At 27.9% G+C, this 25,281-nt stretch overlaps 1 protein-coding gene across 1 annotated transcript in view; it reads left to right on the plus strand.

Annotated features, from left to right (window-relative positions):
* Window positions 1-25,281, plus strand: part of LOC112685088 (protein amalgam-like) — a 306,794-nt gene that overhangs the window by 235,362 nt on the left and 46,151 nt on the right. Inside the window, exon 2 of the mRNA XM_025556861.1 lies at window positions 22,870-23,030. Coding sequence (XP_025412646.1) covers window positions 22,870-23,030 — 161 coding nt within the window. The remainder of the gene's footprint in view (window positions 1-22,869; window positions 23,031-25,281) is intronic.

Genomic DNA, 25,281 nt, shown 5'->3' on the forward strand with positions numbered 1-25,281 from the left:
TGAGACTACAACACTAATTGTTTCACATTTGTATACGTACATGTATACATTGTATGCCCAAGCTATTGTGTTAACAACCTCGCTCTCCAACGTATATTTTAAACTAATTAACCGCATACCTATCAAAAACTTCATTGATCACGGCAATTATTTACATACTGGTGTTTTAGAAACATTATATTGTATGATGAATACTCTCACTAGTAATTGAAAAAATATTTGTATTACAGTGACAAGGTAAAAATTAATTTAATTGTATCTAAATATTATGTATATTACACAATATAATACAGAACATAGAGTGAATATGTTTAAAAAAAAAAACAAATTTCATTGATACCACAGGTAATGAGTGAAAAAGAACAAATTTTGTTATGACAATTACATGAGAGTAAATAAAGAGAAAATATTTCAAGTTCTCTTTAATAATTTATACAGTGCCTATAGAATAGGTGTACAAGAAATGTTTGGACGTAATGAGTCGATTCGATCCGTAAATATGACAAATTGCTTCAAAATAACTCTTTAAGTATAAGTTTCCTTCTTCATTTGAATGGAAGAGCAATGAAATGAAGAAAATTGTATTATATTCACCATGCTCCGAGTCTACTGGAAACTATTCATTTTTAGTAAAATCCTGTAAATATTTTATTTATTTGGACCCAGGGCTGGATTAAGGAGCAAATATTTTTTGCCGCTCCTTCAAACTCCTCCCCCATAAAAAAAAACCATAAAAACATTAAATAATATTTATGTATTTATTTATTTATTATCTAAGTATCAAAATATTTTATAATTCATATTTATGGGTAATAGTTAAAATAAAATAATTCTGAATTTAAATATCTTTTTTCCTGGATTTCATTGTGGCAAATTGATGAATCAGTTCTTCCCACTTCATGTTTTTCACTAAATCAAATTCAATGCACAATATCAACAAATTTGACATTTTTCCTATAAAAGAGATGATCGCAAATAATTGTTTACACGTTTTAACACATAAAATGATCTTTCACCACTTGCATTTGAAGAAGGAAGAGTACAAATAATTTTTAAAATAATCTCTATATTTGGAAACGATGTTTTTAAAGAAGATGTAATTAATTATTTATGTAATGCAGCAAATGATAATTTACATTCGTGGGGAAAATCTTTAACGATGCTTTTAAATTGTATTAATTCTTCTTCAAAATCTGTTTCTAAATCTAAATGATATAGTTCAACAAGATTTTTACTTTGTATTCGAATACTTTCCAATGTCTCATTTTCTAAGTTTAATAAAAATCCAAATCTAATATTGATTTCTATATAAACTTCCATTCTTTTATTTAACTGAAAAACAATTGTGTTGATTATCACCAAAAAAGTTTCAATTTTCATTTTTTAATTTCCGGTGAAATTAATTTCATCTGAGCTCAAATCATTGATATGAAAAGTTGATTTTTTTTTGGTTCTGGATGTTTCCCATGAAAATAATTTACTGCTACATCGAATTTGGGCCTCTTCTAAAAATGTGTTATATGAATTTATCATATTTTCAATATAGTCTTTCAATGAACGATATAGAGAAATAATTGTTGATAAATCAATATTTTCCGATTGTAATGTCTTTGACGTAGCATCAAAACGTTTTAAAATCGGACTCCATGTAGATAATAAAAATGAAAATTCCAAAGTATTAATTTTTTTATGAATTGAATGTGCTTCATGACATATGGCTGGTATCTGGTTTTTATCTAAATATATTTTTTCTAACGACTGTAGTATTTCTTTGTATCCTCCATTAAGGGACTTACAAACATCATATCTTGAAGACCTCCTTGTTTTACATAAATTTTTTATTGTTAATGAATCTGAAGTTTTATCAAGACATATTTTTAAAATTTCCCAACAACTTGTTGAACCAGAAAAGAAGTTATATATAATTTGTGTGTTGTAAAAAAAAAACGTGTCCCCTCACTAGTAGCTTCAGCAGCATTTTGTCGTACTAAGTTTAACGAATGAGCTGCACATGGAACGTACAATGCTTGTACTGATGTACGTCTTATATGTGTTTGCAGCCTATTGTATATACCCGACATATTAGATGCATTGTCATACGACTGACCTCTACAGTTTTTTAAAACTATTGAATGATTAGTAAAAAAATTAGGTAAGGCATTTTCCATATCTTCTGCTTTAAGACCAACTGATTTAAAAAATCCAAGAAATCGTTCAACTGCATAGTTATTATCTTCAATGTACCTTATAATGATAGTTACTTGATCTACTTTAGTAATGTCAGGGTTAGAATCTACTACAATTGAAATATATTTGTATTTTTTTATTTTATTAGTAATATTATCAATTACTAATTTACTCATTAAAGAAATAAATTCATCACAAATTGTAGACGATAAATATGAAACGTTTCCACGGCCTTTATTTCCAAAATTGGTAATGTGATTTGCAATGAATGGGTCAAACTTAGAAATTAATACTAGGCATCCTAAATAATTACCATTATGTTTGGAACCAAACGTTTGATCATCTCCCCTAAAAGCGATCCCTCTTTCTGATAAAAATGAAATTGTAGCCACTATACACATATATATATATATAGCAACACATTTTTCCAATAGCTTGTTTGAGATTGTATTTCTTCTTGTAAAGCATGATCAATAACATCTTTATTTTTACTTGTTCTCAAAAACCATCCACGGACATTTGTATTATGAGCTACACTTTTTTCATGTTCATTGACTAAATTATGACATTTTTGCCAATTTGTAAATCCAAAATTAGGATCACTGAAGGCGTGTTTATTAGAACCAAAAATTAAACATTGAAAACAATAAAGTGCATTTTTAGATTTTGAACAGAGAAGCTAATTCCTTTTTTTGCGTTGGCTATATTAAGAAGGTTTTCAAATATGTCATATGGAAGTTTTCTAATATTTTTTCCGCATAAACGTTTTGTACTTATAAAGTCAATATCAATCAAATTAACAAAAAGAGGATTTTTTAACAAATAGTTTATTGTATCAGAATCTAAATTCCATTCTGCTGGATCTGACCCAGGAAATTGTTTTGATACGGATACATTTTTTGAAAAGCTGGTAATAAGTTCTAAGTTTGGAGACGGAATTCCATTGTTTTTTTGTTTATAAAAATTATTAGTTTCAGCTAATGAATCAATAATAGATAGATTACTAAAATTAGGTTCGTTATTGTTGAGTTTTTCTACGATTTCGTTGTTTTGAACATTTAAATATGAATCCTAAAACCAAAGAATAAAACTGTGACGTCGAACAACAAAATTGAATTTAATAAAACCAAAATTAAACAAAAAATATTCAAGTGCCTTGCAAAATTTGTCATTACTATCTAATGGAATATTAAAAAAATGTTCTATATAAATTCGAACGTAATAGCCAAAGATGGCTTGTAATTTGTATAAAATAAAATACCTGAATGATTTTCCGTAACGTCAAGTTATGTACTTACTAAAATCCTACTTATCGGTTACAGTATAATATAAAGACATATTTTTTTATCATTAGGTACGTAATATTTCAAAAACTTACCTTTTTAAAAAAGCTATCTAATTTTGCTGTTTTGGCAATAATTTTTTCTTCTTTCAACTTTTTTTCTAATGCTATTTTTTGATATTTCGAACCACTCAATCTTAATCTTTTCATTATTACTAGTACTACTTTGTTACTATAAAACTAACTGACAAATCACAATAACAAAATATTAGTTTAAAACTTTAAAGGTTTGAACTCGTCAATTGCTCATGAAAAAGAAAAACTGCACGTCTACACAATTAAAGCGAACAGCAGATATTGAGATTTGATATTAAACACAAATTGTAGATATTCGATCAAAAATACGATTATATAATATTTAATCAATGCTTATAGTGCTTATACCTATGTAAGTTATTAGCCGATAGGCTATTTCTATGAATTATTGTTATCGAAATCGATAAGATGCCGTATAATACATTACTTAACGTCAAAATGCGGATTTCGTTCTAATGTATGTGTTATTATCTACCGTGAGATATTCGATTCCAATTTTTAATATTTATTTTAAGAATTAGGATAGTTGACTAATGGCAATAATTATTATAACGACAATTATTCACATTTGATTCTATTATAAGTAAAATTTAGAATTGAGAAATAAAAATAAAATTTAAAAATAATTTAGCTTCATTTTCAATTTCAATTTACAAATTATTTATAAAAATTTCCATAATAAAAAAATATTTTAACATATTGTAATTTATTATTTATAAGACAAGTAGTGCAAATTTTGCCACCCCTCAAAATTTGCCGCCTGGAGCAAATTCTCCATTTGCATTTAGTATAATGCGGCCCTGTTTGGACCGACTGTTTTAACGATTCGAACATTATATTATATTATATTATAGTCTTATTTTATTTGATCATGTTATTCCGATATATTTGTATAGTTCATAGAATAAGGGATAAACATTTTTTTTTTTAATGAAAAATGCATTTAGTATATTTTGTTCTAATCATAACCGTGTTATAAAAAAATATAGTGATGTAAACTTTAAAGGACTTTCAGAGCTTTTGCGTTATTGCCAAAATATATCGAGTTAGAGTAGAAAATATAGTCACACGACTAAGCTGCTAAAACGTTATACGATTATAGATATCGATTATTTTATACTTTTTTTTTTTGTATTTTGTGATCACTTAAAAAAAAAAAAACCATAAAAAATGTTTTTTATGAACTACAGTTAAAATTGTTTATATCTATTAAGTATATATATACATTATGCATTAAATGTTCAATATAATCGCGTATAAGCCGTTTGACATACATGATTTTTATTGCTTTTAGTATTATTATTATTTTTTCAGTGGTTAACAAAGAAAGGGGAAAGGAACTGAAAACGTCAAATTCGATTCATAAATATATATATATATATATATGGATGATATGACTAAAAGATTCAGCATAATGTATAAAATATATACATAATATATAATGCATATTATAGCCGTGGATTATGGTAACGGGGAATAATTATAACATTATTGTCTAATTCTCCTCGCTGATCCATTTTCTACACAGATTCCTGTGGATTGTTAAAGTTTTATAATAACAACAATGTGAAAGGGTGAAGGGCTATTGAAATTAAAGTGCTAGCTGTATTGAAACCCAAAACGTGTACCGCTACCATGGTAACTGTTATACAAAGCGATGCTCAACAATACCCAGAAAAGCTCTAAAGATATAATGTATATATATATATATATATATATAATATACCTACATATACATTTATATGATATACATATTATATTATATATAATAGGCACTCATGTACAATATTAGAGTTTTGATAATTCGATATATCCAGTCATCTGGCTGTATTCGTATTTAATTATAATCGATGGCGAAAAAATATATTTTATGATATAATTTATACAACAATTATCGTCATAAGCAATAATATTAAGCCTTAAAATTAAATTTTAAATACTGATGGATTCACTAAAATTACATTTGTCATTATATACCATATTTTCATATATTAAAAAATAATTTAAAGTGTTTGTAAATAATAAATTTAATTGTCATTATTGTTAAAAGTGTAAAGGCAGAATTTTATTGCTTTGCTTAGAAATAAAAATAAAATTATGTATATATTTTTAAAATATTCATATAAAACATGTTTTCAGAACGTTAATATATAGTCTATGATTAAAGATTTTGATGTAATCAATTAACTATTATTGTAAAAAAATAAATATCATTTTCAAAAGTACGAGAATACCGTGCAACTAAAATAATTGTTTTGACAATCCGACAATAGATTTTTAAAATTATATCTATTCTATACTATATAGATTAGATTAATATTTTCATTAAACTATTCGCTGAACATGACATAATAAATTAATCACCAATAAGTGATTAAGGTTAGATGATAATAGTATTATTTTTTACTGTTTCGTAACTTTTTTTTTTTTTTTTTTTTTTGTATGAAACGTAACATTTGGTACGGATAACTAAACATTTTTTTAAATATTTTTTTAGTACTTATAACATTATATATAGCTATATATAGCTAATATTATATTATAGCTTATGACATAAGCTGAGAACTGATAGATTTGTTTAATTGAGTGTAATAAATAATACAATGATACTATCTTAGTTAACTTAGATAAACGATATTATTTAGAAGTAATAATATAAATGTTATACAAATAGGATATATGTGTTATCATAGTTATTTCAACTACTAATGTGAGCTAAAAATTATCTGGCTATTGTATATAAATATAAAATAAATTTTCAAATAATTTTTTGCAATCTAAACAACAACAAAAATACTGATATTTTTACAAATTCCAAATTGGAATATTTTAATTATTTAAATGAGCTTGAAAATATATAATAAATATTATTGTAAACAGAAATAATAATGAAAATGTTCTAGAAAATGGTAAAATTTATATCTTAATTTTGTAGAAAATGATCATAAACGTAAGCAAGTATACAAACCAAATTCCATTACCTTACTACGGTGTGAAAAATAAGATTCAGATACATTAAAATACTCCATCAATTATTATTTACAATACTTTCTTTCCCAGCCAATACAACAATAATGATTACAAAAAGTATAATAATACTAAAGATTACTTTGAAAATATTTTTTGCCAAACATTTTAGTATATTTACATAACTAAAAATCACTTTTCAAACACAGATTACTATTCAATTTTATGTAATGAAAATTTATTTATACATTATAATATTTATATTAACATTACACAACTTAATTCTTAGTTTATCTATTTAACTAGTAGACTATCCTAAACTGCAAAGAAGAAGATTTGAATCTAATTAACAGATATAAAAATATTTGATTGATTAATTTAAGCCAACTTCCCCAAGATTTTAATTGAAGCACGTAGTTAATTTAGTTGTTTTTACTTAAAATTTAAAATGTATTTATAGTTTTGTTACTGAATTATTATATTTACATGCTATATTTATACTCAAATTGTTTTATAAGCTTTATAACACCTATGTTGCATCATAAATAAATTTGATTCTATACAAAAAATGTTGTTTAGATTCAATTAATAGCTCTATGGCTAATCTATCTTAATACAAGTGTACTGATGTTGATAGGACTATATATAACTTATAAATACATAATTTCTTTCGTGGTCAAAATATATCTTCTTACATTGGATTATTATATTTAATATTACATTTTGTATTAAAAATGGTTTAAATCTTCAGAAAAATATACGAAATACATTTGGTTTACTATTAAATAGTAATATTTGAATTCGGGTTATTTTATTATTGATTTTTAGTAGAAAAAAACATTTGCAATACACCAAATGTGTTAATTTATAAATGTATGCCATGCATTATTTTAAATGCGTAATATGTATACTAAAATAGCTTAACCTTTTAGAAAAAACTATTCAAATAGTATCATTACATTGAAAGGCATCAAATTATTATAATTTAACTAAATTATTCTAATGTATTATCAATGAATTCTTTTAAAATATTATTCATAATAAGTATTTATAAATCTACATAAAATGTGGAGTGTACATCAAAATAATGAATTGTTTTATTTTCATTCTGAAAATTAATTTCAAACCATCAGATTTATTCATACATGTATTGTTTTATTTTTGTGAATAAAGGCAAAATTAATTATCTAAGCTACCGCTGTTCTATTTAAATAAGGCAATATGTTGAAATATATATATACTTATTTGATCACATGGGGTGAATAAAAATCGTCTGACTAGCTATAATATTAAAACCAATTAAATCGATGTTAACTATTAACAAATAATTATTAAAGAACTATGAGATGTATTAATTTAATTTACCTAGGTATCTGCTCGTATAACAAATTGTAATTCCTAAAGAACAAAAGTCAGTTGAAATAATATTAATATTTATAGTATATTTATTATCAACCTATACTAGTTTTGATATTTTTGATGATATTTAAAGTTCCATAACTGGCAAATACTCATATTAATTAACATTATGACTAAAAATAATTTCGATTTAATATCAATCGTAAAAATATATATTCAAAATAATTTTGCGTTAATTGTACATATATATAATTATATTATATTATTACATTATATATTATGTACATATATATCTAATTATGATTTATTTTCGATATGAAATATCTAAAAAAAAAAAATGCAATCTATGAAGATTCTTATGGTTGATGTTAGTACTCTTTACTATTCTGATTCTGAAACAACGTATTTACAAGAATAGTTCAGAATTATTATACGAATAAATAATTACGATTGCATAACTTGGCATGGTTAAGTACATTATTACTTACTTCTAAATAAACATATTATAATAAAAATTTAAATAACGAGTAGTTAAATGTTATATTACTATATTATCATCTATAATTAACGGTTGAAAATCGCATAAATTATTATTTTTAATTTAAATCAAAATACTACACTTTTACTGTAATTATAATTTCATAAAAATCAATTTTCTTCGAAAAAATGAATTACTATTTAAGGGAAATTGACTTCTTCATATGATTTTTTTTTTAACCACAGACACATACGAGACACATACATACTCGTAAATAAATTAATTGATTATTAATGCTGGACAACAATAAATAGTTATATTTTACGGACACAGCGTATTTCAGTGTTGAAAATGAATCACATATACTGTGTAGAATTATTAATAAATATATAAACATAGATGGATCGAAATATGTCAAATAGAGATATTTGCAATAAGTATTATATTTCGAGTCTGATATAGTCTTGCGAGGGCAACAAAAAGTTTTACAGTTTTAATAAATCATAGGTTGTCATCTTCCAAACATCTGTTTAATGTTAATTCTATGACATATATTGATAGCTCAGTTCATTCGGTCCATGAAAACTTTTCTCGTTACTTAACACTCATTTTGCGATACATTCAATTTAGTCCCATTGGTTACCAACAATAGACGAATCGCATATCTGTATTTATTATGTGAATCTACTTATCTACATCAAAAAGTTTTCGTATAATTTCGTTTCCATTACTATGATATTTCTAGATGGTAAATTTAAATCCGCCGATTATATTTGAAACAATTACCGTTTTCGTAATATTCTCCGCATGATGTGCACACGAATACCAACAAAAAAATAACAATTATCTTTACTGAATATTTTTGAATAATAGGTCATGTGATGTTTCAGATGAATAACCCCTGGTTTTACTTGCAAGTCTACTTCAGTGTTTTAGATCCATTGCAATGAAACATACTTCTAGTCATTCGATAAGTTGATTGAACAATCTTCGTCGCCTTTAAATTGAAAATCAGGGTTAAATATCTAACAAAAAAAGCGAAGATTTATGGTCATGTGAATGAAATTTCTGTATGGCCATTTAAACTTGAAATTAATGTAGCATTGTACTCAAAAAAACGATTCTGAGTAAATGGGGTTCGGTTGATCAGCTTATATTTCAAAAAATGGTTGATTTAGTAGAAAAACTAAACTTTTTAACAGGGTAGGTTCAACTTTTGATTTTCTAACAATCACACAAAAATAAACATCTACGATTCGGGTAAATTGAAAATTTGGAATGTTTAAAGAGTAAAAATTTCATCAAAATATGAAAATTATAAAAATAAACATGAAAAGATTTTATATATTAGTACAAGTACTCAATACATTTTTCAAATTGCTACAATAAATATTTGTGGAATAATCAAATAAATAATCAAATTGGAATTTGTTGAAATATAGGTCAACGGTAAAAATATTAGTTAAAATTTCAATTTGTAATGATCAAAGAATTTAATAGGAGTTAATGCTTTTTTTAGTCTATTCTTCGATTATTTCAAACTATAGATGTTAATTAATTAATTAATTTATTTATTTTGCGAAAGTTAGAACATTTAAAGTTCAACCTACCATATTAAGAAATTCGATTCTTCTATTATATCAACAGCCTGTAAGCTATCCACCTTACTTCTTTCAATCAAAATCGTTTTTTCAAGAGCAATGATACGTTGATTTAAAGATTAAAAGACCAATTTAGATAACATTATACAGTGAACTTTATCTTACGGACACTTATAATTAGTGGGAACTATTCAATAATGAACACATTTACCGATCCAGACACAGTTCCATTAATTTAATGCATTATATTCCACTAAATAGATGATATATTTTTATAACGTACGTGAGCAAGTTTCGAGTTTTTTATGTGCCTTTAAATAACAGACAGCGATGACGAGAAATACAAACCAATAAGTTATACCTATTTATAATTTCCAATAAAAAAAAATGTTACTTTATGAAATTATGACCAAATGAGCAATGTAATAATAAATAATAATTAAATACATTTACCATTATTGCAGGTAAGCACTAATTAATTACCATTTTAATTTTAAATTAATTACCGTATAATAATATTATTAATTTTTCGGTTTTATGCATTATAATATTATTCAATACTTATCAAATGTTTGTTTATTTTTATGTAATAATATCCTATGTCACGATATTTTTTTAAGTAGGTACTTATAATTATTCATTTTAAAGATAATACAAATCGCTTTTGAAATATTTTAATGAGTTTCTGATACATGCACTGTATTTTTTTATTTTTTTGTTCTTATAAAACATTAAAAATATTATTTTTACTTTCATGTAAAAATATCGAACATGCATCGGAAAATTTTTTTTTTCTAAAAATATATTAATACTACTATTTTTACGAAATATATTATGTCAATTAAACTCGTTGAATTATTCAAATATTTAAATCAATTTTAATTATAATATATACTCGTTATTTTATTATCTTATATTATTTCTTATATTATTAAAGGTAGAAACTTAAAAAAAAAACTATATTGGCACTCATTTAAACATTTTATACGTATCATAATAATAATTTTATTTTTATTTTTTTAAAACCAATGTTACATTGATTTCAAATGTATTTAAACAATTCACCTATGTCACCCCTCCCTAGTATGTCATCAGGCTGCTGAATCTCACCCACATTTATATTTTACCCTTTTTCTATTTATTTTTTGTCCAAAATCAAATGCATAATTTTGGAATATTTGAATACATTTATAAAATGCATATAACAAGAAGAATTTCTGGAATTTCATCTCCTCAAATTTAAATACCAACATATATTAAATTTAGTTATGCGTGTATGCATATGGTAAATATATAGGTATATGAAAATATCAAATTATCCGAGTACAATATTTACATCATATTTTTTATAAAATATATTTAATGTGTACCACATTACGTTGTAGATCTAAGAGAGCTATTACCTAAGAGACTCCATCAACGGTGTGTGTATCATCGAAAACCAACCTTGTGAATAAAATGGACACAGTTATTTTTTTGCGAGCGAGTACCTCCTCACAACTGTAACATTTAAATACATTTGGAAAGGAAATGCAATGCATGAGCGTGTGAGCATACATAACAAAATGGTAATTACAACCAAAAAATGGCCGTTTGCAATAAATTACACCCATGGTAATAGCGTTATTATCATAACGGTTGTGTTATCTCGCATCGCCTTTTTATCGTCCAGGTTGACGGCATAAAAAATTTTTGCGTTGGGTAATGATTTTCTTTCCCCCTTTCCTTTTCCGTATAGTCTTTTATTATGCTTAAGGAAAGCAATATTATACGCAGTGAAACGTTCTTCGTCTCCTCTATGGGTGGTCAGAAAATATTTATATGAATATGTAACAATGGCACTCTTAAAGTTTGAGGTTATAGATTTTATTTTAAGCCTCGACTCTGGGATGTCCAACTTTTATTAAAATTGAAAAAGGAGAAGAGACGACGAGGACTACACCCCCTGAATAATGCACGATGAGCATGCAACGACAGCATGTATATCAGCGAACGAAAGATTTTTTTTTACAAGAAAACGTTTGGAAATCGTAACCGATAAACTTTAACTGACGTCCAGATAATATTGTTCAACTGTCCAATATAATGTAATAATACGATCACGAATAGTTGTCGATGGTTTAGTACAGTGATGGGTAACGCGTAAAATATTTAACATAAAAATGTATTCAAAACCGTCCGTCATCGACAACGGTGGCGGCTTACCATATAGAATTATGTATACTTTGACGTAATAATGCCAAAAAATCAGAAAATTCAATATATTTGTGTATGGAGATGTGGAGCGCGGTGAATACTAATATCAAAATCAAATCAAGTAAATAGCATTATATGCATGGAGAGAGAAAATGTTTAAATTTTATATTACTACAATTGTCTTTCTTTTATTTTCTTTTTTTTTTTAAGAAAAAAAAAAGAGGATTCCCATATTACAGGGAACGGTGTTGCATGCTAAATTTCTACAACGTAAATATAAATCTAAAATGTTTTTTGTAGTTTTATTTATATTTTGGTTTTTAGAGAGATAATTTTTAATGTCATACTAAAAGAGAATAATATTATACATTCGGGTCTTTATTCCAGGAATCTCATTTTTTCCAATTACGTTACCAAGTAAATTTGATTAAAAAAATGGTTAATTTAGAACGTTTTGGTATACTTGAAAAAAAAAATAAATTATATATTATTTATTACCTATATAGACACACGTCCACTAACTTGTTTGACATTTATGAATGTAAAACATAAATAAAGATGAAATAATTGTATTAAATACGCTAAACAAACGTCAAACGTGTGCGCTAATATTAAATTATGGTTCTTTTTAATATTTTAAATAGGTTCTTTTAAGCCAAATATATATTGTTTAATGTACCGTTTGTCCATATTTCAGAAACATGCTTTTTTCATTTATCTGTAACAAGAGTAAAATATTAAATTTTAACCAAAATCGTTTTATCCCCGAGAAATTGCTCTTGAGAAACACAGCAGGCGTAATCATATAAAATTCCTTATGGCAGTCATTTATACTGTATTATTGTACTGTAGTATTAGTTCATTATACTCTATTCTAGTACTATACACTCGTTATCGTTTTTTGTATTATTTTAAGTTTCAGAGCATGACTGTTGTAAGAAAATGTTTCGATATGGAACGTTCTTGAAAATAATTTTCTACCCGACTCTTCTATGCCATCGAAAAATGTATATTTCTCAATAAAATAAAACTGTATGTCTTTCAAAACTAAACATAAACCTGAATCGACACTTGATCCAAATTTCTATTTCATTCTTCAAAATATTTATTTATAGGCATATTATATAGTTGTAGACCAATGATAAAATATTGGTTTTGTATACAGAACGCACGAGAAAAAATAATTCGTTCGATATAACTTCGCTTTTACATAACATATGTATTATAATATGTATATAAATTTTACTCATAATGCTTTTATTATATTGACAATGAATATGAAAATATAACTAATTTCAGATTTTCATAAAGATTGAAATGTTAAAATAATAAATACATGTGCCTGAAGTTGTTCATAAATATTCTTTGAAATTAGTATCTAATACCTTTTGAATATTAATAAACCTTAAATGTTTACAAATTTTATTTTATTTTTCTATATTGCATTATAGAATGAATATATTTCAACTAAAATTTTTCTTGGGCACAGTATAATACTTAAAATTCTCATGAAAAAAATTTACATGCACTGAAAATGCGAATTATTTTACCTTACTTAATCATATAATACACTTATATTATTATGAACATTTTCCACTGCGTTTTAAGACAATCATCACGATAAATTAAGTTAATATTTCCTCTTAGGTATTGTGCAGAGTAAAAACTTCCAGTGTCATTATTCATGCAGGAATATTCTTAAAATAATATCAAGTATCACACTCTGTACTCCAAAATTAATACATTTATAAATTAAAAGCGACTACTGGTGATTATTCTTGTATGAAGTAAGAATAAAATTAATTTCAAAAACCCGTGTTCTACGTTGTATTTTGTTCATAATTCTACGACATTGAAAACGTTGATATTAAAAACAGGAAACGCATAAAATATCACCTATTTTAATAATAGCATTTTTTTGTACTCATCTTACGGTTATCATCTACGGATCTTAATTTTAAAATCCCTAAACATAGATACACAATGTAATATATTAATATTACTAATCAAATGAAAAAATACATTTTAAAATTACATGCACATGAGCAGTATTTAAATGCATTTTTCAAGAACGTGTGTTATATTGTGTGTATGTAAGTGCTAAAGATATTTGTTGGTTAGGCGAAATTAAGAAAGGGAATAAATCATTAAAATAATATTCAGTGGAATTAAAGGTATGCACAATTTGAAAATAGCACGGACCATCAATGTGAATTTACAGCGTTTATGCTCTCTTATACTTCGCACATTTATTGAATAAATAATTGGTTTTGATATTTTATTGTGTATAGAGGAAATGAACAGAAATAAAGTCAATTTTTTTGGTATCCATAACGATACACTAAATTATGCAACTCGCAATCGTAATTACATATATTTTAACACTAGTTTAAATTTATGTGTAACTCTTTGATATGTTTTTTTCTTTTATCACATTTAACCAAAAATATACAACATTTTATCCAGAGGTTATTTTTAAAATTCACCATATACTTACGCATACACAAATATTTGTAGAATTTATAAATTAATGCAATGTGTACTTAAATTTTATTAGAATTACGTATGAAAATTTTACATACACAATATAATATGTGTATATTATTTTCTGAAAATACCTATTATAGAGTAATGTAATTTTTTAAACTCCGATATCATATTCGATACATTTTTTAAATAATTTCATACATTTTTAGTCATTTTATTCCAATTAAAGATTTTTAACTGGTTTTACACACACCAACGTAATTCCGATAGTGAAAATAATTATTATTTTTTGATAGTTAAATTATTATTTCCAGTTATTTTTCAGTTGTATGAATTTTCCTAAATTTGATCAATTGAATCATATTTAAAAATATCAATAATTTATTCATTTTTACAATTGTTTCGCTTATTCATAAACCAACAGTCATTGTAAAAATATCAAACCTTGGTTTAAAATATTTTTGTCTCTGCCTCCATAATTAAGACACAACCGTGTTGTTACAATAAATGTTTTGTTAACTTCGGCTTATGAATGATTTTAGAGCTGATTTATTTATACCATTAACTTTAATTTCGAAATCATCAATGTAATAATTCAAAAAATGTACTAAAAAGTAAAATAGTTTCACATAGAAATGACTCATTGACACTATTTAATAATTACATTATAACAGTGAAGAAATAAAATTTTTAATCTCTGTGTATCGTTTAATATAAGAAACGATCCTTCCTAGTTGAATTTGTCTCATAATAAACTTCATACTTTTAAATGAAAACGAAATACTAAAAAAAGACTGAATCTTGCATTTTTATAATGTCAAGTTTCAAGAAAATGGCTTACGTGCATTAATATTAAGCAATATCATAGTTTAAAATAAATGTAGGTATGGGTCCAATGAAAAATATATTTTCACTATATTTTATTAGTAATAAAATATATTATATTATATAATATTATATTTTTTTTATTTTATTTTTAGTTTTTTCTATATTTTTTTTTTTTTTTTTTTTTTTAAATAATGAAAAAAACGAAAAAAACCAACTGTTTCACGAATATATATATATACACATAAATTTATAAATGTAGGTAGTAAAACTAAACATTTCATATAATCTTCTCATAATGAAAACTTAAAAATCTCTTATCATAAAAATTGAAAATTTCCGAAACAAGAAAGCTGAAACTCATTTTCATGCGAGTTCTTAAAGATATTATATATATATTGTTTTTTTTCAAGAGTATAACTTACATATGAAACTACTAGGAAATGTAATCCACACGATGCAATATATTACAGCATGAGTGCTACTTGGTTCTTTAAACTGTATTAACCGCACAATGTCGCATTATTCGTTGGTATTTCATAAAATAAGAATAACGTATTTATGAATTTCATATAATAAGAACACGTTATTATTTTAAAACCAACGCCGTCGAAATTTTTCTTTTTTTCATTTAATCGGATTAAAAAATAACACTCAAACGAAATAATTACCAAACAATTATACATTCACATAGACTTTAGCTGGTCAAGTCATAAGATGTCGTTTGAATTAAACCGAACAAAATTCTTGTCGAATTTCTTGTAGACAATACTGGACAAGCCGATAGCTATGTTTACATTCCGGCTTTAAATTTCCGCGCCCGTTTGGCTCGGATGATCATAAAATGATGGAAGATAAATGCAAGGGTCACGTTTTAGACCTCTGAAACCGTATATATAGTACTGATCCGAGCATTTACAAATTACTACTGTCCTCCGACTTCGGTGGTACCGTTGTTCCTTCCTTCTCGACCCCCGTATGGTGTAATATCACTATTGAGAGTTGAAATTCCATACTGACTGTTAGCTCATGTATTTTATGGGCGCCTCCTTCTATACAACGAGTGTACACGTATGGGGAAGATAGAGAGAAATAGAGAAATAGAGAGAGAGAGAGAGAGAGAGAGAGAGAGAGAGAGAGAAAGAGATGAGAAGAGGAAAGGATATGGTGGTGTCTGCGGATATATTGAAATAAAATTTGGTCGGTGCCAAAAGTTTGCCAGCCAATTTATACTTGACGGTAAATCACTAATTCCACACAACCGCCACGCAGCTTCACAAAGGGTCAAGTTTTGCCTCCGACGTAGTGGTATTTAATATTAAACGGGAACATATTTTTGATCTATATGTATGTATATATATATATATATATATATATATGTACGTGAATGGATAAATATTGAAGGCACATGTGCATGTACTGTTGTGAGGACAAAAAGAGAGAGAGAGTGTGACGACCGAAGCGACTGACGTTATTATTATTATTATTATACACACATCTTTGTCTTAACAATGGCTAAAGTTCACGATGTAAAGGACAACGATGCGACGGAAACTTTATGCACTATATTCGTTCGGCGTTCGTGTGGCGGCGCTTTTAATGCATTAAAAGTGTGAATTTTGAGTAGTCGCACGGAGCGAAGAAAAAGAAGACGGCAAAAGGGGTAAATCGTGTGTAGAATGGGCTAGGTAGTGTATGCGTATGGATGGCGTAAATGTACACTGAAGTGGATATTTGCAAAAGTATAAAAAACATTGCAAAGCAAACGACACTGCTTCTCTATATATTGTTTCTCTTCAATTTTTTAACGTCGAATATAATATGGATGTACCGTATAAACTTGGATTGTGTTCACGTTCGTATACATATATATGACGTATGAATGGATGCAGATTTATATATATATATGTGTATGTGTATGTGTGCAAGTATTATATAGTTTATATGTGTGTAACGTATATGTATATATAAAATACACGGCCATGTGTATCGTTTGCGTTAAATTCACGCACAATGATGATATTCCTCACTCGTATAAAACTTTTTTAACGCACATGCATATATTATATATTTTTAAGCTGATAACAAAGGATAAAATGTTTATAAATCCTGACATCCTCTATGTTACAGTGTAACACGCAAAGATACTGGGATTTGACTAAGAAAATCAATTGTTCTTAAAGCGAGTATTTTTTTCTTCCCTCCACACCCCCACATTGAACACTGTTTCTTAGCGCACTCACGCATAAAGTCCTGAGAATCTTTATACTCTCATCGTCGGAATTTATAAATGGAAATCAAAATCGTTGTGGTTACGACAGTGGCAACGACAAATTATTCACGCCGATCGATTCTTCTCAATGAATTGTTTCACCGTTCGATGATTTGTATTTACGAAATTAAGTCAGAATTCACCACCACCGTCGCCCATTTTACTGTGCAAAAATAATAACAATAATAGCTGGAACGTATTTTTAACGTGTCCAATGTAATAACAATAACAACAGTGCTGCCGAGTACAGGATGGCCGAGGGCGTTAACGTCATCGCGAATTGTATTTCATATTTCATACAGGATAGCGCGTACAATATATTAAGAAGAAGGAACCGAACAATAAAGAATGCATTTCGTGGTACTCCGTACATATATTATATATTTATATCCGTATGTACAGTATAAATAGATTTTTATGTTTATACTCAGATCAATAATGATGTTTGTTCGGCCATAGTGTAGCGTTTACGAAATAAATCATTATGGCAATTCCAGCTTTTTCTGAAATTCTTAGGTTAATCGCGTACGAGTTCCTATATTATATTATAATGTAATATATATTTTTCGTATATATTATATTATTAATACCACATCATTTCAATTGCAATTTATATTTATATAATTAAATTTTCATCTATGGGTATAAATTTAAGCTACCGCTTAGAATAAAAATGTTAAAACTGCGTATCTCCCGTTGCGTTTGATTTATGGAAAATTAAAAACAATGCCGTTTACCGCGCCGATTTGATTCATTTTAAAATGTCATTACCTCCCGAGCTTCTAGTAATTAAAATATCTAAATAATGTTTGAATTAGGTGGACCGTTAAACACGTTATGTTACGATTATTATCATTTAGTAATGATTTGCCGCAACGTATTCTGTACAAGTAATACACTAAACATTTCGTGTTATTTTCAAATTATTATGTATACATTAATTTAATTTGAACACAAAATCTTGCAATATTGATTTCGATTTAACAACTAATTAATATCTCTAAGCTTAATACCACTGTATTAATGCATTATTACGGGTTACAAAGCCACGTCATAATGCATTTCTATCCGTCCAAACATGTCTGTGCTATGATGATAATTTCTTGTTATTATAAATTCATATGTGATTCAATACTCACTTTGATAGCCTATTTGATTTTCAATTATTATCGTTCGCGTTCATTCAATTCCTATGTAGATACTTTTGTTATATTAATATTTTTCCATCCATTTAAAAATTGATTTTGTTCAACAAAATGTACAATTTACCTTGGTAATCTCTCTTGAGACCATCAAATTATAATTGAACATTTCATCACATTACATGACTAAATGGTTTTCTCTCATTTATCAATCAATGTCAAATTAAATGAAAACACCTTTTCTACATGGTTTTATTTTTTAAATGTTTCGATGTATGGATTAAATATATGTATATTTATATATTATACATATACCAATGTATTGTTTTTTTTTTTTTTTTGTACCAATAGAATAACCTTATCACGAAAAAAATAAATATTTTTTCATAATAATAAGAAAAAGAAGGTTAAATATTACAATTTTTCAAGGTATTTAATTTAAAATATATTATAATATATACACAGTAAAAATACCTGATATTTAATTTTTTTTTAATTTTTAATTTTTTCGTTTGTATTATTTCCTAGTTTTATACATTTATTTAATTTGTATATGCTATTGACGAACTCAATAAAAATAACAAGCGAATGTAAAAGGCTTCAAATTAGATAAGTCAATATAATGCCATTGGGAAAAATCGTCGGTGACAACCAGAATTTACCACTTGCAACTATAAAACAATAAGAAGTTACAATTGTACAAAATGTGCTGTCATTTTAATGGATTAAATTTAATAGTTATATACTTAAATACTGAACACCCCATGGACCACGATCCTTAGTGGTACATATTATTCAACAACTTGATCACGAAACAGAAGAAAAAAACACGATTTTGATATTGTTGATTTTTTTTCGTTTTTCATTAGCCGTTTTCTATTACATTTACTATTACTGTTGGTGACTATATCCGGGCTTAAGATTTGCGGGTGTATAGAACACCGTGAGAGACTGATCAGGTAATAATAAAGTCGATAAAACACTGAACCAACACAATTTAATGAACTAAAAAGTGGACTGTATATTAAACGTAAAAACACTAATAATTTCAATGCTACGGCCCGTTGCAGGCAGGACGCGACATACACTATTTTAATATAATATTCAGCCCGATGCCGATAAAAACGTGACAGTATGCGTTATGAAAATATTATAAAAAGGAATCCTAGCGATCACTATAAATTACAACAACTAATTAACTGTGTAACTGACAAACTGTGTAGAGTTCGGGGCATGTCGGCCTTTTATATCCGTAGCGCACGGTAGCTTGAAAATTCTAGAAATTACGCGGCTGTGTCGTCCGCAAACCGGTTTTTTCCCAGAAACACGTGCCGCCGTGCGCCCGGTCGTAGACCGGCAGTGCCCGTGAACTACCCCGAGAATATTCTAGACAAAACTATTTTCGAACAATTACAACTATACGCTATTAATACAGCAAATCTATGACTCAAATATATATTTTGAAAAAAAATTACAATTCCGAATAATTACACTTTATTTACATTAAACGAATTTCCATTATTTGTTTTTGTATATTAAATACAGAACATTTTAATTTAGTATAGTTATTTAATAGCCTGCGGTACTTCTAATTTTATTTATTCATCGATTCCGTTTTCTGCTACAAATCTACAAATATACAGCATAGATATATGTGTACACTATACATATTTTATAAATCATTTTTTTCGACGACCATGATGAAAAATTTTGTTTTTTAAACAATGATCGAATAAAACGTGTTAATGTTGGAATGGTGTTGTGATAATTTGGTATTTAAATATTAGTATTCACTGTACTATAATTTACACATCATTTTCAAGTTGTAATATTAGGTATCGTTAAAATAAAAATAAAATAAATAAATACTCAAGTTAATTTAATTTAAAGTTCGTTGATTTATTCACTATGTACAATTCCTCTCGCTGAATAATACCATATATGTATGCGTAAAATTTTGTTGTTATTCCATCGATATATCATGTTTTTCAATTTCATTTAAATATATAACTTTAGTATTTTAATCACGTAGGTATATAAAGTTTTCGGCTGCCATATGCTCAATCAGTGTTGATGTACACTTTTCCAAAGTATTTGATTGTTACGGCTATCCTTCTCATTCAAATATTTTTATGTTATGGTTATGTAGCTTAGATATTTGCTCGCATTTTATTTATCATCTAGAAAAAACTTGGTCCTGATTCCTTAGTTGATCACTTGTAGATACCGGAATTCTATCTATGTTACTGAAACCACTATTTATCAATGATTTTATTTATTTACCACTATTAATTTCTGAAATACTCATATCTCATCATGATTTTTCGTTATATTGTTCCATTCTACAACCCTTATTTTATCTCTCAATATAGACTCGTAACCATATTTTTATCAGACCTTTGTTACTCGTTAATAAGGATCTATTGTTTTTTTATATACCTAGCTTTTCTAGGTTTAGATTAATTTTATATTGAAAAAATATTTCAATCAAATTTGTTCATTGTGATAAAATATACAAATTGTACATGTTATTTTAATATTAATAAAAATAAAAAAATAAATTATATTTTGATTTACGATAAGAACTTAAAAATTAATTTCATAATATATTGTTTTACGAATTATGTATTTAGCATAATCCTCAGAATATAAGAATTAAGTACATTCAAACTGCATTAAGTATCTGTAAGTTTTGCTAAACCCATATAAAACCATTTTATTTTATTTTTCAATAATAAGTCTTCGTATTGATCGATATTTGTAGGTAATTCTAAAATAAATAAATATGTAAGAAGCCGTGCGCATCGTAGCCCGAGTTGTTCAACTTATTAAAAAGGAATGGTGCTAGTAAGTTTATTGTGTCGTACAGTATTATGAGACACAAAAAACGAAATAATAATAATAATTAAAAAAGAATTATATCATACTACTCGCCGCGTGTTGTTTATGAAACGTCAAGCCGAATGATACCGCGTGTGGTGAGCGGAAAACAATAAGTCGGCTACCGTATCAGATAAATATCCCGAGATGACGTGGGCGATATCGATGACATATGAGTGGTTTGGTGGTAAACGTCTTTGTGAAAACCTTCTTTAGATATCGATATTTGAAAACAATGGCTGGTTTCGTGACGTTCAAAACAATATTAAAGCTTCGTGTTTGCCCGCGTGCCGTGAGTCCACGCCACCCCGCAGTCGTTTTACTTAGCAACAACGAAGATGACACAACCCCGTGAACATAACGAATCGTTTCACAGCGCAACCCTGAGAGAACAGCGCCACGTCAATAGAAATCGTAAAATAATATATGCACATTGATGCCGATGCGTTATGTATGTGCTCAAGTTCTAAAAAGCAATACATTTAAAACATGTTATTGATAACCATACACTGATACTATGATACGAGCGGACTGTAATAAAATTTGAACCGTAAAAAATTATAAATAGTATACATTATAATATTCATATAGCATTACAACCTGAGCGTACAGCACAGTCGTTAAAAATGCGTTTAAGCTGTATAATGTGCCGAATAACTTAATTTTAGCACGGTGAATATATGCCTTTAGAGTTATAAATCAAACAAATTGTTATATGTATTGTGTATGTACGTGATTGTGTATGTGCAGTTGTTTTTTTTTCGAGACATTATTATCACGTGCAATAAAAACGTTTTATTTCTTCAAGAAGCCTAATTAGTCTTCAGCGAAATGCACAAATTGTTGTAAAAAGTTTATCATTGTAGCTTTCTGTAACCACGAATGCTTCTATTCAATATACACCTACCTAGTCCGTCACTTATAAATTTTATGCAATATAAACTGTAATTAAACCTACACCGTAACAACAATAATATAATATCTAAATCAAAAGCAACGGTGCACGCGTTATTTATTATTCAAATTGTTTAATTCATGTACAAGATGGATACAATTAACGGGACCTGCTTGGTTTTTTTTTTCTGTTTTGTGCGCAGATGGTTTGATCGAATCACCGTCGCAAAACAGCAACCTCAACTACTGGGAGCAGCCGTTTTCGCAGCCATACTTCGACAACGCTACTAGACGTGACGTGACCGCCACGGTGGGCCAGATGACGTATTTACATTGCAGGGTCCGAAATCTCGGCGACCGATCGGTAAGTTATCACCACCACCCCATGTTTATAGGTTACGTTATCCACCAAAAAAGTGTTTTTTCTTTTTTTAGACTATACGGTACAATATAGTCCAAAGTAGTTTAAATTTACTTTTAACATAATACACGTTACATAATAATTTAATGTTATGTATCGATCGGCAGAAAAAAAGGAAATAAGTAATTTCGTTTAAGAAGAATAGTATGCTTTTAGGAACAATTCTTCGAATCGACCGTAAGAGTGCAGGGCAGTTTTGTTGAAAGTTTGATCCGATTCACTGAGCATTGAAAAACGAAAATCATTCATACTTCGCTTAACAATTTACCAACAATCCTTATTAAGAGCTAAAATCGCCAAATTTTTTTCTTCACTTCGATGATATGCCGTGTACATATAATTGTATACGTATACATATACATATTTTGGCCCGATACATAAACCCATAAAAACATTTTGAGTAACGACTCCTTATTTCTCACTACCCTACAGTTACACGTACGCACGCACGCGTATATATGCTGTTAATATTGATTTAACATTAAGCTACAGCCAGTTCACATTCAAACTTCAACCAAAAACTTTTGGACGCACGTCTGCGGACAAATTGATCGAAACCGCTGTCGTAATTGATCGAGTAAACGACGCGTTTGGAGTGCGATGTTACGGATGGGTGAGAGACGTTAAAATTACAAAAAACGCTATGCCGCTGCAAAAATGAACACACCGTCACCGCGGAGGCATGCAATATGTATAATACACAAGGAAACAACGACGTCGTATCGTATTTCGTTAAATGGCGTTTTTTTTTTCTTGCCAAGTTACGGGACAGAATATTTGAAAATAAAACAGACTCCTACAGAACAAAATATACGCAACGAGTATAATATTGGAATACGTGCGCGATACTCTGCACGAAATACGAGCGCAAAAACAACGCTACGGTTTGGCTTTTTACGCAGGGGTTATTTTTCGAACGCGCACTTTAAGGACCCTTTCGGAGGGTCGTTCGAAGAAAAGCAGCACGCCGCGGATGAAAATGGAAAATAAATACGTCGTTTCAATAACTTAACAAATCACACCCTGTAGCTGACACGTTTTAATAGTTGGTACCAAACTTTTCGATAGTTTACCGTTATAAATTTATAATAATATAATATAAAAGATTCACCGTTCCGATTTTTCAATACCCACGTGGGGTGTCTAAATTTTAACATTTTTTTCTTTGTTTATTACGTTTTATGATACGGTTCAACGCTGTTTACGATATAATTACGACCGGCACCGTAGGTATACCGTTTGTATATTTACGCATTCGACGGGCGTTCTGAAATTTTTTAACGTTTCAACGGTACGTTCGACCGTATTGCCGATAGCCTAATGGACTACTAATACCACCTTTCGTTCCGAGTGGTTGCGTATAATATACCAATTACCTACCTATTTAGGAGCGCGTGTTTTTTAGTTGATCCAAACGAACTACCGAACGTTTTCGACGAGGCTGCCGCACGTACTGTATACATTATGCACACGTGCATTATCTTAAGCAAATCAAATTAAAAAAGTTTATAAGTTTTTAAGTTGATAGAAATTTCAAAATAGTTACTCCGAAATGGGTAATTGAGAAAGGTTTTGTTCAACGAAATCCAATTCCCAGCCAGTGAAACATAAACTATAAACGTTTAAGGTTTAACAGTGAGGGAACGATGTTTTTTTGGAAATATAAACCTGCGTATTATTCTATAAATATTATATTGTTGCATCGTTTTACTTTTTCGCCCTAAAATACGGGGCGGGCGTGCGCGCAAAAAGGCTGTTTTGTTTTTTATTGTTATATTATTTAGAAGTCGCCTGTTACGTATAATTTTACGACAAAAAAAAAAAAATTCTATGGGATAACTCTACACTCACTGAACGCACTACGCTGTAAGTAGCAAGAATTTTATTTCTCCCGATTAAAATCATATTCATTTATTTTGCACTGTCACGCATATCATAAATACTATCGTACGGCTAAGCGATAATAATATCGTTATCATACACGTGCACGTGTATATATAAATATTATACTGTTATACCTTTATACATTCGCAGTGCGCAGTCTACCCAAAGTCGTACTACGTCAACAGTAATAATTACTATTATATTATAATGTTATTTTCCCTCGAAATGTAGTACGGTCGCAATATTATAGCGTAAGCATACCTATGTAACGCAGGCAGCGGTAGACTAGTAATTTAAGGCCAGGGATGTA

The sequence above is a fragment of the Sipha flava genome, unplaced genomic scaffold (genome assembly GCF_003268045.1).
Source record: "Sipha flava isolate LNK unplaced genomic scaffold, YSA_version1 265_pilon_pilon, whole genome shotgun sequence".
In the NCBI taxonomy this organism is placed as follows: Eukaryota; Metazoa; Arthropoda; class Insecta; order Hemiptera; family Aphididae; genus Sipha; species Sipha flava.